The following is a 14,317-nucleotide window of genomic DNA, read 5'->3' as shown; positions in this document are numbered from 1 at the left end:
AACTCCATGATAAGACTTCCTTTGAGAATGTTTTTTATTCTAAGGTGAAATATAACATTACATATACAGCTCCCATTTGCCTTGGCTACTTCAGTTGGTCAGGTGATGCAAGATACATCCCTCATCACGTTAATGAGGACCTAATGCTGAACATTTTTATTGATGTTGCATGGCTCACAGCACTCACATTTAAGTTACTGAGTCCACACTGGCAATGTGCTGCTCTCATTTGCATTTCTATAACTCTGCATTCACATACACTTATTGCTGCAAGGAACTGAAAAATATTTTTATCCCCCCACCCACCCGGTTAAACATGGAAGGACATCTTTATCTTGTCCACAGTGAGCGAGCTGTGGTAATAAGAAAACAATCTGTACTTTTGTGGCTCTATTCCCATTGCAAAGACTACACAAATAAAAGCATTTCAGCTTTATCTCACAATGCTAAGATGGTCATGAAAAAAAAAACTCCACACCCACATTCGAGACTTGATTGCGTAAGGGTAACGTTAGTAATCTCTGAGGGGTAAAATATTCAGCCTCGAAACTGCAGCTGAAATTCCTTTAATGCTCACTGTCCCTATGACCTTCCAAACAGGATCCTTCACAACCAGTGCCAGTATTTCTCTCTCCAGAGGGGATCTGCAATGGCAAATGTAACTGTGTGGCAGGCTGGATGCTCTGCACTCTTCTAAAGAGCATTTTAGGGGAGCACAGCAACTGCAGGGTCTCCCCAATAATACTGAAGAAAGCCCCACCTCACCCTATCTTTTACCGTGAGAGGAAATGGATCTTACGATTAATCCCCCTCCCTGGCACACGCCATGATCACAATTTCAAACCGGACACTTTCAGGTCGATTTTTCTACACATTTTAAACCAGGAGCAGCACTACTTCCATACAGGATTTTACACCAGAAGTAACAGCAGAAAAAGAGCTTTTCAGGAATTATAACCTAGAGCGGATAAGCTTAAAACAGTAAGTAATACAAACAACTTAGGTTACTTCTGTTCCATATGATTCTTACATTTGTAAAAATGCCTTGGGAAGGAAATTTTAGAAATAATACTCCTGCAGATCTACTCAGGTCTTACTGGGGAATGAAGCTTTAATCAACTGAGAAAAATTGGACTCAACAGCCAGTCTTCCAAGACAGATCCAGATTTATCACGACCGTAGTTTCAAGGCAATTTTGTTCTTTTTGCCACTTACTTAAAACTTACAAAATTAATTTTATATGGAGTGCACCAGTGGGCATCTGCTATTCCTTTGGAGATTTAAAAAAGGCTTGAGGACATTCTTCATGTCACTAGGAAGAATTGCTATTACATGAAACCAGGCCACAACATATTCTTTAACTACAGCGGGTCACAGCAAAGAGCATTTCTTTCTTTTTAAGTAGAAAAGAAATACACATTTCACTTCAACAAACTATCAAATCAAGCCGAAAGCTTATTCTAATACAAAAATTAGACAAGAAGTTGCTACTCTATTGAGGAAGACATCTGTAACTGAACAAAACTTGAAACATTGTTTTCCAACACTTCAATTTTTTTTTTTAAATATAGACTTGTATGCATTAAGGCAGTATTTTTAAATGAAATACACCAAAGCATAAAGATTTCTCTGTATATCAGTAGGTATTAGAAGACCAAAATGGCAAGGGTCAGAGTACGGTGAGATTTAAAAAAATAAAGCTGACAGCAGGCTGGCTTAGGACTTCTATGATCAGTAAGAAGACAATCTGATTCTGGCTTCATGTTTCAAAAATCATGCCATGTAAGTAAAAAGCATCTGGGAAAGCTAGAAAATGCATTTCAGAACCATATAGAGTGTGTATATACTGTGTGTGTACACATAACAGGAGGGTTACAAAATGACATGTTTAATCACATTTACATTAATGCTTGGCTGCTTCTTTGCCCCTTTTAATTCAGGCCTAGTTTTAACAGCTATTTCAACAAACAGGGTAGCATGTGGGAGTATGACACACCAGCAATTTTCACACCTGCGCTTCAGATAAAATAGGCTCATGCCGATTCTTCCATTCTAGGCACAAACATCAGAATACTTGAAGATACAAGAAATTAACAGCTGTTAAAATCACACTGGAAGTGATGGATATTTCTGGGACAGATGTAACAGGGAAGTAAAAAAATGAAGACAGAATGAAGAGCTCTACAGGACTACTCATCGTTAAACTGATTATTTAGCTCTCCACAGCAAAGTATTTTTTTCTATTTAAGTATAAAGCCAGTAAAATTCACCCAGTTCCACAAAACCTGAATATATGCATTTTAGAGGCATGATTCTAGATTTTAACATCACTGATGGTATTGCTGCTCATATCAAGCTATGAAGCAACTGGAATAATATTGTGACAGACACATAGATCACAGCATAAAAACAACTGTCAAGTTACGAATTTTGAAGAAGTTAATAGCCCAGATGAGTAAAGGAAATACTAAACTTCAGCAACAAAGAAATTACAATTTAATAAGCCTTAGTGACCACAGGAGGACATCTTGACTTTAGGTGTAAGATCAACTTGTATCTGCAAAAATATCAACTATTTTTTTCCAGAAATGGTAAAAACTGGGTAAACGTGGCATTTATATTATGTGACTATTGACATCTTATGATATCAAAGAAAAGCTATGTAAAAAAGCACACTGATCATAAACTAAACTGAGACACATTAAGTAACGCTAGATTAGCCTGGCAACAAAACCAATACATATTAAACACATTTGCCTAGTTTTCAGATACACAGGAATATAATTTACTTGCAATTATCCATACAGCTGAGTCAGTCATAAGAACCAAGTTTCTCTTGTCACCTTAGTAGAAATAAATGCAGCAATATCTCCAGATTTTAGTATATTCCAAACCCTAAGATCTACACTTATTTATCTCAGAGGTTAGTGATTTATAGCTTCTCATAAATTAAAAGCCATCATTACTGTAACAGTCAAGTATTTAGCTCTTTAAGAGTGCTAGCAGATATAACAGTTTAAGTACTTCTCCAGAAGTCAATTAGTGTATCTATACAACATATGGGAAAATGATTTCCTAGAAAACTGAAACTCTATGTAAAAACCTGAAATGTTTGTGATGTTTAATAGATATTTTCTTTCTGAGGCTAGTAAAGTTTTTTGCCACATAAAGAATATCCAGAATCAACTAGTGGTTATAGATTCTTTACGGAAGTATTGAAATAGTTTCATGAATGCTTAAAAGATGGTGTTAATTTGTGTAACCACTGGAGAAGCATGTTTTTCAGTGTTTCTCACTAGAAATACTTCAACTTACCTAAATAGGGAATGCAAGGAGTCATCTTCAAGCTGCTGATATAATCTCTAAGTCTTTTGTAATTGTCTTCTTTACTCATAACATACTCCAGCTTTTCAAAGGTGGCTTTGTCCTTTCGACTCAGTAACTAGAAAGAAAAACAAAAAAAAGCAAAACCAGATGAGCTTAAGTTTGATCATTACAGTTTCTCTTTTACCCTTATACACACAAATTTCCACACCCACCCTCCTTGTTGTTGTTATTGGTTTGTTTTTTAAATACAAGTTCTTCAAAATTATAGAATTTACTCCTTAAGGATGAGTACTTGGAGAGTTTACAAAGAAAAGTCGTTATTTTGGCTGTAAAGTTTAAACTATCCTTTTTTATTTTTTAAAAAATAAATCAGGTAAAACTTTGGTGTTCTGGAGGATCCCTCTGAAACAATACAAATTACCAAAAGACTAGCCTAGCTAACACAAATCACAATTTCATGAGCTGTCCACATCTACAATATTTCGAACCAGTAATTTATTCATTCTTTATTCATTCTTTATCAGATGAGAAATTTTATACTAATCCAGCTTCACAAACACCCAAATTCCAAAATATGTTCTTATTCTTGAATTAAGAGCTATCTCAACAAATAGTTTTCCAAAGAGCAAAACAATACCATTATGATCTGATAAAAATCTTTAACTAAACTACAGTTCTAAAACCAATACATGCAGATACACACATATCCATGTGTAGGTCTGGAAAACAGTAAGGATTTCGTCCATTTTCCTTTACAGAAGGCATTATGGACTTGAATACAGGCTGTGTATATTGTTCTGTCAACTACTAATTTTATTGGCTCTTAATAGTACAGGAATGTCCGCTTCAAATGCAAAACTTTGAAGTCATGGATGTCCTTCACTATCCTTCCCCCCCCGCCGAAAAAAAAAAAGTCTCTTCCTTTGACAGAGTTCACAGCACCTAGGACCTCTTTGTAAGATTGGGAAAGTAAGTTATTTTTCAAACATCTAGGTGAACTACTGCTGCAAGACCACATTAAAGGCTTCATTTCAATCCAAAGCTAGAATTTAAAGAAGGGTTTAAGATGTTCCCACTGAACGTTTTGTCAGAAGACTCTGTGTTCTAGTTCCAATTATGATTTTTCCCCTATAAGATACCTTGTAGCGCAAAAATTAGAAGGGTCAGGTTGCTAAATTTTTATGCATATTCTCTTTTCTCTTTCAGTGAGAACAAACCTATGTGAACATGATAGAAGCATCCCTGCTGTAAAGCTGGAAATTCAGTATTGAAATAGCTGCTCTTTTTACTTACATTTCCTATATCCTAGTCTTCATTAGGATAGCTAACACATCACCAAACTAAACATCGGCTTTCAGAAGAAAGTAACTTTTTAAAAAGTGAATTATTTCCCAAAACACACCGATCTCTAACATTCCAGCAATTAATTTACATCTTTAGCTTTGTTTCCAATGTTCAGATGAAGAATATTTCAAGTTCATTAAAACTGCAGACATCTGCCAATTCCAGGAAAAGGAAACAGCAGACAGGCATGACTTCTTTCCAACCAACGGAGCATGACATTTATCTTTTGAAGTTTATCTCCTCAAAGATAGTTGCAGTATAATCAGCCTAGACTAGCTTGCCTTTAATAGTATTCTAAAATGTTTTGCCTCCATTTGGTGTCTGGAAGGCTTTTTATACTTTTGCAGACTGGAAGGTAAGACAAGACTAGCAGGCATAGTAACAGCCTAAATTCAGACTCGAAATTAAACGTATTTCCCTCAAAACATGCTGATCTGCACACTCTTGTTCAAGCCTGATATGTCATTTCAGGCTCTTTGAATAATCTCTGAAGAAGTTGATCCGGTATGACTTTCCCTTGTGTTCATGGTCAAATTCCCATCACGTCTCCACTTCCTGCATTTATGTAGAAAAGTACACAGAACCTGACAACATTAGAAGTGTTTCTGTGAGGGCAAATAAGGACCCAGCTGTTATTTCTTCAGTTTTGGACCTGCTTCTTTTTCTAAATAAATTTTTTTCCTCTGTCTCTTAGGCTCAAAGGATGCAAAGAACAGTAAAGGGATGTACATATGCAGACAACGAAAGCTAAGGCTGATAGCTTACAGTAGCAGGGAAGGATTTGGAGCCTTCCAGACTGCTCTTTGTTTTCTAATTATAATGCACCAGCACTGAAGACAACGTTTGGAAATGCAAGAAGGGAGGGTTGAGGTGTCAGAGCACTGGCAGAGTGGGGCAGGATTTACTCATCTAACTCCAGATTTTTAATGATTATTTGCTTACATTGCCCAAGTCCTAGCTTGTCATCTAGACTTCCTTTACATTAAATGGAGAGAAGTAAAATACTCTAAGTAGTTTCTTTAGAAGAATTATGAACCTAAGTTTTGAACAAGGCAAATCACACATTATAAGCATTTATTATTCTCCAGAGTTCAGAGGGTGTGCAAGCAATGAATGAGAGAAATTTCAGACATATTCAGACATACCGTCAGAAGACATGAATTTAATCTTTTTTTAGGAACATTAGATTACCAAGCAAATATTTAACGGTCCCTTTCAACTCTAGATTCCATCCATATTAGGTGACTTTTTTCTTTTAGGGAGTGAATATACTTTTGGCTATTTTCCTGACTTAGTTCATAGCAACCCACAATCAAATAATCTCAGAAATGAAGAAATCAAACCTTAATGAAGATTTTGGCACGTTCCCGTTTAACTTACTCAAAGGACATGGTGACTCAGATAATGGCTCAGCATGCCTTCTCTCATGTCTCTTCTTGCTTTTAACATACAGAAAGCCAAAGGCTTAGTACTTCAGGAATTTATAAACTGAACTTCCAAGAGAAAGACATCTCAATCAGTTTGCAGTGCACATTGCTAGGAGCTACCCTGCAACTTGAATTTGCAAAGGCTTATCTAAGATGATAGCATAGACTCACTTGGGATTCTATGAGAAATTAAACACCTACAGAAATGAGGGAGAAGTTACTTGGCATTTCAGAGGCTAGAAGAGGGGCAAACTTTAAAAACTGATACATATGCCAACAGCACACTAATAATCCTCGTAAGTGCAAAGCAGAACCTTTGGCTGACCAAGCAGGAAAACAAACTGAGGACTCCCAGGTCTGAAAAGCATAATTATGGTAGTTACTAATATGGTTATATTAATATATGGTTATAGTTGACATTTGTTTTGAGTCATGTACCAAAAAAAATAATCACTTTGGCATTAGCTATTTAAAACTGTTGAGGCATCAATTCATCAACATGGCAAAACCAGAAAAACAGAAGTTCTCCTCAAGATCATTTTAAGTGTTAACTTCCTTAGGACTTCCTTAGAGAGATTTTTGGTATTTTGAAACAATGTCATATTGAATTGTGCGTTTGCAAAATGTGTCCAGAATTCTAGATGACTATCTTGACAGAGGAAAAATTACATTCAATTTTGGTAACATTTATCAACTGAACAACATTATCATTCAGTTATCAAAGAAACACTTTTTGTAACATGTGAGGATGTGATGAGACGTCTTCAGTGAAAGTTTTTAGCTCTTTTTAACAATCTATTTATATGGATCCCTCACAAAGGAGTATTTCAGTCACCTGAGTATTTCTATCACACTTGAAAATGTCAGTGTCATCTATACAGCTAGTTAACTACACAATGTTCAGCTAAATCAACCACAGTGTTTTCTTAGCTCCGAGGTATCAATGAGCAAGTCATTCCTAATGTTCTTTTGATCAAGGATACAACTACACAAAAATAACAATTACAGTCAAAAAACAAATGTCAAATAAAAGTGTTTCCAAAGAACACTGTTCTTTCATAACTGTGCAAAAGCAGATGTACAAATATACCGTGTAAAGCAGTTGTTATAACTACAAAAATAATTCTGAAAACTGTGAGGAAAATTGCTAGATTTAGTTATCAGTCAGAGAAACTACAAATCTCTTCACGGAAACTGAATCAAGATTTTCTGGATGTCTGCTCTCCATGACAAAAAAAAAAAAAAAAATACATTCCAACAGCATAAACCCCTAAATGACTAAAGTACAACCCCCCTTTGGCATCCATAATTTTCCAGCAACTAAATATGAAATAGCTTCTGGACAAATTAGAAGCCTCTGCATTTAAATGAAGAATCTACAGGGAACTATTTTTCAAAGGAAAATATTTCTATGCCAGAATGGAAAAAAAAAAAATTCAACAGGAAACCATAAACTTAAGAGGCACTAGAAGCATGAAGTACACAGTACAAAAAGATTAAAAGTATCTGTAATAATTACTGCATCCTTGAAAACAAGCTACAGAATGTTGTAATTTCCTAAGAATAAATTAAAACCCCTCCAATTGTCCTGCTGCTCACTTACCGCCCACGTTTTAGTCAGCCTGAAGATTGGAGCGCTCTGTAGGCCTGACACAACTGCCATAAGTGCATGCAGATTATTCAGCTCATACAGTTTCTGAGGACAAAAATATATACAATAACAATAAACAACATTCCAAGTGAAGTCAGTAACGGATACAGAATAAATAATCTAAAAATGAAGAAGTTTCGCACATTCTAAAATGAAGGGTGAGTTACAGTCAACTGCTGTACACCCATACTGCTTTTATGGCACCTCCTAATTTTTCATTACTGCATCTACACACTTTCGGATTAGACTATACTAGCTGTTCCATAGTCCATAGAGAACCCTTCAAAAAAAAAAATCTACATAGGCATACATCTTAGAACATATATCAGAAGTGCCAGAAGTCTTCTGACATTCAAACCCACAAATTCCTTTCATAGCATTCACCAGAATGTTAAACTTCACATGCCAAAAAGGACTACCCAGTTGTGAATGATGTAATCGTGGCAGCACTTCACATTGTAAATGCATTTGGCAACACAGGTTTATGTAGCTACCAAGGCTGCATCAAAGCACCCCAAAAATATTGTTGGACGATTAAATCAAGCAGGTAGATTCCAAAAGCCACATACCTGGAGTACTTCTCTTACCGAAAGACAATTCTTTGGGTATGACAACTAAAACTAACTAGTGGAAAGGAACAATGAAGTAAAAAATGAACACGGAAAACCATCAGGGTAAAAAAAAATTTCTTTAGAACTCTCTACAGAACACTGCTTAAGTGCATTTTCTTAAATATTTGGAATTTTCCTCCCTTCTTTTTTTATTTTCCCCTCTGTCTCCAAAACCACCGACCTGCCTTGGCCAACTAACTACTGCTACTACTGTCACAAAGGCTTAAAAATGGTCTGGAAGAAAGTGCTGTTCCTTAAGCTCTTCTACAACATCAATTATTCCAATCGCTACGAGCGCCCAGAGATCTGAAGTACGTTCAGAGACTTAGGTGGAGTGCACACAAACTGAGGTTTTACCCCTAACAAAAAGACTTTGATAAAGCAAAATGGATATTCAATCACAGTATTGCAAATCCTGTTTAATCTGTTTGGGAAAATTCACCAAGGTAGGCTAGGATTCCAGCTAGAAATGATACTATAATATAAGGAACCCTTGCTGTTCAAGAAACGGTGAAAGTCTTTTTTCCTCCTTGAAACTCAGTTTACCCAAGTTTTCTTGATTAGGAGGCCTTTCATAAGATAACAGGACAAAAAAGACTAACTTGATTCTGAATAAATGCTGAATATCAGAGGAGACGTTATATATTTGGAAGGCTGAAAGCAACACTGCAAGGATAGTTTTCTGCCTAATAGTTCTGGAACAGGGCAAATGATTCTTTCTCCACTTAACACACTGGCAGGAATTTAACAGCCTTTTATAGAACGAAGCCCTCATAGGTATTACTCAGAAATTCCACATTTAATGCTCACTGTCAGGCCACCCTAGTAGCAATTTCAGTCTTGGTGCCCAGAATGCCGTGATTCCAGCACGTCTACTGATGAACGAGAGTCTGTCCACACCTACTGAAGTAGTAATTCCCTTTCCTAACCCTCTTTTGGGAGGATGTGCCCATGTGCAAAGGGCAATTAATATTTTGTGGGGTGAGGTGGGGGAGTGGATATTTGTCATATACCATAGTTCCACTATTCTTCAAATAGTACTGCTGGTGTATGTCCCTCCACCCACATGATAGCCCTCCCCCCATCCCCATCCCCAAACAAGGTAAAGTTCACTGCCCCAAAGGCCAGCGTAGCTGATTAAAAATGAAAAAAAAAAAAAAGGGCTTTCGTAGATGCTGCCAGCATTGAAACAGAAGTCTTATAACCTATCAGGATAGTCTGGGAACTTCAGGGGAATGCAATTATTAAGCCCAATTAGTTCATGTGTAAAGCAATATAGTATCAGATACCATTAAAGGACTGCTAGCTATACAACAGAGTTGTCAGCACAAAGAATTAACTGTAGAGTGGATTTACAGCTTCTCTGAAGAAAAGTTAATTAGTGTGACCTCTGGTATAAACAGAAAATCCTTCAAATAGCACTAACTGCAGTAACTTCATGTTAGCAGCCATATGTAAGCAAAGCCAAGATAACAGATATAGTAATTAAATGAACAGATATAAGAAACACCCCATATATAGTTTCTTGGGTTTTGTAATTGTGATATTTACAATTCACAAGGTAAGCTAAGCTCAACTTGGCTTGGAAATAATTTTTAGAGCGCAGAACTGTCAATACCAGCAGCATTTCAGCAAACACTGCTCTCCGCAGTCCACTGATGAGATCAGGCACATTCAGGGTGCTGTGCCCAAAACAGAGCCTTCAACATCCAGCATTGGCAAGTCCCATCCAAGTACTAACCAAATCTGACCTCACTTGGCTTCCAAGATCGGTTCTGCACTATGACCACACAGGTGAACCTCCCCCCTTCTATGGAGGGACATGGATCATGAGGCAAATTTCCATATGTTTGTATTTCAAACATAAAAAAAATGCAAACCACCAAGAACTGAGTTTTAAAAATACAGGAGATGAAGATACATTAACTCACCAGATATCAAAGGATATTTAAGAGAGACCCTTAACAGTGTATGACCACAGCATGATTATTGAGCAAAGCCTGTGGAATCTTACAAAATTAGCTTGCTTTGTCCAAAATTTATAGTCAAATCCCGTAGAAGTAAAATATTACTTCATTTAAAAAAAAGTGCATATCAAGACAAAGAATGCATTTGCGAAATAAGTAACAAGGTAAATAACAAAAGTTTTACATCTTTTTTGCAGGTAATCTAAGGTGGTCACAGAAGTTAGCTGTAGTAAGAGTCAGCCACCACCTGACAGCAAAAACTTGAAAAACATCCCTCTCTTCACACTACAACGAAGAAGTTTCATTCTGTTTGAAGGGCCAGGACTCTGGTTCATCTACACAAGTCAAAATTTGCTGACCCTTTTCTTATGAATGTCAGCCCAAAGGTCTTCAGGAAGATACCACAGGAAGAGAACTCTAAAATGTTTTCCAAGTTCAGGTATATATTTTTAACAATATTTATTAAGCTGACATTATTCATGCCACAATTGAACAATAGATAACAGATCCTTTCCTTCCAATAGTAAAAACAAACTATTTCTGTTCCCACTGATGCTGTTTGAACCGATTCTACACATAGCATTTTGGTTTTTAGAGGACACATCCAGTCAATTCTATTATTTAATAAAAATATTTGAAATAAGGCATCTTTGCATTTCCTTAGTTAAACTATTTTTTGTAAACAAAGGCTCCCATTTTAGAACTTTGGCCTGTCACTATTTCTGACAACTTTGTTACAGGCACAAGTCAAACAGCTATTCATGTCAACAGATACAACCACAGCTAAATCAGGTATCAGATAAATATTTACCCATGTGTATTTTTGAACTGACCAACTTAAGTATAAGAACTTTCATCATGGTGAATCCCAAACACACCCCCCAATCCAAATTCTTACCTTTGCAGTTTTAATATAGTGGCTCAAAACCTCAGCTCTTATTTTTAAAGTCTGTGCATGCAGAATCTCTCTAACAACCCAGAAGCTTACCTAGAAAGAAGAAAATTTGCCTTTTTAAAATACAGAGCTTCAACATTACACTTTTAATATTTTTATTTCATAAGTAATACATTAGAAGTCTCACAAGCATTCAATCTCCATCTATAAAGCCGAATATATACTAGAAGATGCAAATGCTTCTACTATAAAATCCCTACCAATATATCCCAGATACTAATAAAAAATTTCTTCAAAGTGTTTTGCTCTGTTTTTCTGCTCATTCTTACCCAAGATACCTTCCACCATTACATGGTCAAGCAGTTGCTTAAATCAAATGAATAAATCCAACTAATGTTTAGAATTTAATCTCTTATCTTCCATAACTGGTAGCCACGCACTCCATTATTTTGCTGGAGAGTACACGTTCTGGTGCCTGCTTTTCTCAGAAAGTGTGTGGGTGACTAGAACTTGTCTTTGTAAAATCTGTCACATCAGTTAGTTGCGTACAAAGACATTGGGATCTGTTTTTCTAATGAGGAAAACCCTTCTGCTGCCAGTACATCTCAAAAAAAAACCTCAGCAGAATCAGTTATGTACGATCTACGCAAACAGACTCGCTTTCAGGCTGAGTTTGAAGATGAGATCTCACAGACCCAAAGCAAGTGGCAAGACTCTCAAACTTCAAACAATGCTCTTCCACGAAAATAAAATCATGATGAAATTTTATTAAGAGTCTACAAAATGAAGGAATACAAAAACTGAAATTAAGTTATATCCTTTGATTTTGCTTTTCCATAGCTTCAAAGCTGCACTACCCAACTCTCAGATGAGCTTAACAGCTTCAACTACAGTTCACTGACATTTCCAAACTCTCAACACCTCCAAATAAAAATAATCATCAGACCAGTATCACCTAAAAAAAAATTGGAACATAAGGTAGGAAGCCTCTGCTATAACCTAGAGTTTATAGTTTGTATTCTTATTGCTGGCTACACAAATTAACTGCTAATACACAGCATGCTACCATACTTATCTGTTAAGTTTTATAGGAATAACTTCCATGTTGTATAAAAATCGCCATTACATTCAGTACAGTATGAAGGATGTTTGCTGTGTTTCGTAGTTACATGAATGCCTCATAAAAGCTATACTTCGAAAATGCTTTATTAACATGTCTAAATTCTAATCCTTTCTCCTCCCACACCCTCTGCCCTCATATATTTTAGCACAAAGAAGAATGATTGAAAATATAGGTTAGGGATGGACCTGCTGGAAAGCACTACTGAGAAAAAGGATCTGGGGGTCCTGGTGGATAGTAAACTATCCATGAGCCAGCAGTGTGCCCTTGTCGCCAAAAGGGCCAATGGGATCCTGGGCTGCATAGGAAAGTGTGTGGCCAGTAGGTCGAGGGAGGTCATTCTCCCCCTCTACTCTGCACTGGTGAGGCCACAACTGGAATACTGTCCAGTTCTGGCCTCCCCAGTTCAAGAGAGACAGGGAACTACTCGAAAGAGTCCAGCGTAGGGCAACAAAGATGATTATGGGATTGGATCATCTCCCTTATGAAGAAAGGCTCAAAGAGTTAGGACTCTTTAGACTGGAGAAGAGAAGGCTGAGAGGAGACCTTATTAATGCTTATAAGTATCTAAAGGGTGGTTTGAGGGAGGATGGAGTCAGACTCTTTTCAGTGGTTCCCAGTGACAGGACGAGGGGCAACGGGCACAAGCTGGAACATAGGAGGTTCCATTCAAATATGAGGAAAAACTTCATTACGATGAGGGTGACAGAGCCCTGGAACAGGCTGCCAAGGGAGGTGGTGGAGTCCCCTTCTCTGGAGATTTTCAAGACCTGCCTAGATGCAGTCCTGAGTAATGTGCTCTGGGCAACCCTGCTTTGGCAGGGGAGTTGGACTAGATGATCTCTAGAGGTCCCTTCCAACTCCAACAATTCCATGATTCCGTGAAAATAAACGTCTTCATAACCGTAATAAAACAGTAGCAAAGAATTAGCAAATGGTAACAAATACTGTAACTTTTATGCATATATTCACTACAAGTTAGGAAAAAACAAACAATTAGCAAGACAGAGCATGACTGCTGTTTACAAAACTACTGACAGCAGTGTATGAAATGTATGCTCTCATACATAAGCATCTTTCAACCTGTCATGCTGCTTTGATTTTTAAAAGTGATGCTAAACTACTTCTTGTAAACTAACGTTGCATATATATTCAGGTTCCCGCCCAAATTTTCAATTAAAAAATGAAATATCTTATTTAACCAGTTCTACTTTGTACAGTATGACAGCTCTTTATATAGAATAGCACGAGAAGATCTGCACCTCCAAAATTATTACATTTTCAGTGAAGTTACTATGTCCTGATGAGAACTGGGATGTTGAAACACAACAGCTCTTTGGAACCAGAAAATGGAAGAATTACAAAAAAACCAACAAAAAACCCACAAACATCTTACATAACAACTGCTTTCCCTTGGTCTGTTTATGTAAGGCTGTATTAGCCAGGAAAGAATTAGCCACAGGGCTCAGTTTTCTTTTTCCTTTCTTTTCTTTTTTTTTAAACAAAGTATCTCCAGATAAACTGTGTTACCCTGACAAATATAAAAAACGGTTCTGTGCAAACAGCATTACTATAAAATACATACAGTACTGAATATATAAATACTAAAGTATTAGACATATTGTCAAAAAAAACCTCGGTTAGACGTTCTGCCATAGTTACACAGCTTGAGAAAACCAACTTTTCCCTTGACTGATGAATGAGTTTCTAAGGAGCTGCTTTCCCTTTGAAGATCAAGGGAATTTAAAATTTTAACAGATTTTCATATCATAAAGAATCAGGTAGAGACAAGACACATATTGCTATGCCTTAAAATCCCAAATCTCATCAGTCTCAATTTAACAGAGCGTTGATGTAACAGTAAACTGCTTGTGGTAGGCCAGACTATGAAACACTTGCTCAAAATACAGAGCAATGCTCAATCATTTTCATAAGGATGAAAAAACCACCAATTTACTATGTTGGCCCTGACTTC

At 36.8% G+C, this 14,317-nt stretch overlaps 1 protein-coding gene across 3 annotated transcripts in view; it reads right to left on the bottom strand.

Moving 5' to 3' along the window:
• The window catches only part of RALGPS2 (Ral GEF with PH domain and SH3 binding motif 2), a 149,508-nt gene that overhangs the window by 57,874 nt on the left and 77,317 nt on the right, over positions 1 to 14,317 (bottom strand). For all 3 annotated transcript variants that reach the window (XM_074152716.1, XM_074152715.1, XM_074152714.1), the window contains 3 exons: positions 11,226 to 11,315; positions 7,702 to 7,794; positions 3,316 to 3,442 (listed from right to left, as the gene is read on the bottom strand). In XM_074152716.1, coding sequence (XP_074008817.1) covers positions 3,316 to 3,442; positions 7,702 to 7,794; positions 11,226 to 11,315 — 310 coding nt within the window. The remainder of the gene's footprint in view (positions 1 to 3,315; positions 3,443 to 7,701; positions 7,795 to 11,225; positions 11,316 to 14,317) is intronic.

The sequence above is a fragment of the Numenius arquata genome, chromosome 8 (assembly GCF_964106895.1).
Source record: "Numenius arquata chromosome 8, bNumArq3.hap1.1, whole genome shotgun sequence".
Classification (NCBI taxonomy): domain Eukaryota; kingdom Metazoa; phylum Chordata; class Aves; order Charadriiformes; family Scolopacidae; genus Numenius; species Numenius arquata.
The sequence above is the reverse complement of the archived record's forward strand: the minus strand, read 5'-3'. Positions and strand labels throughout refer to the sequence as shown.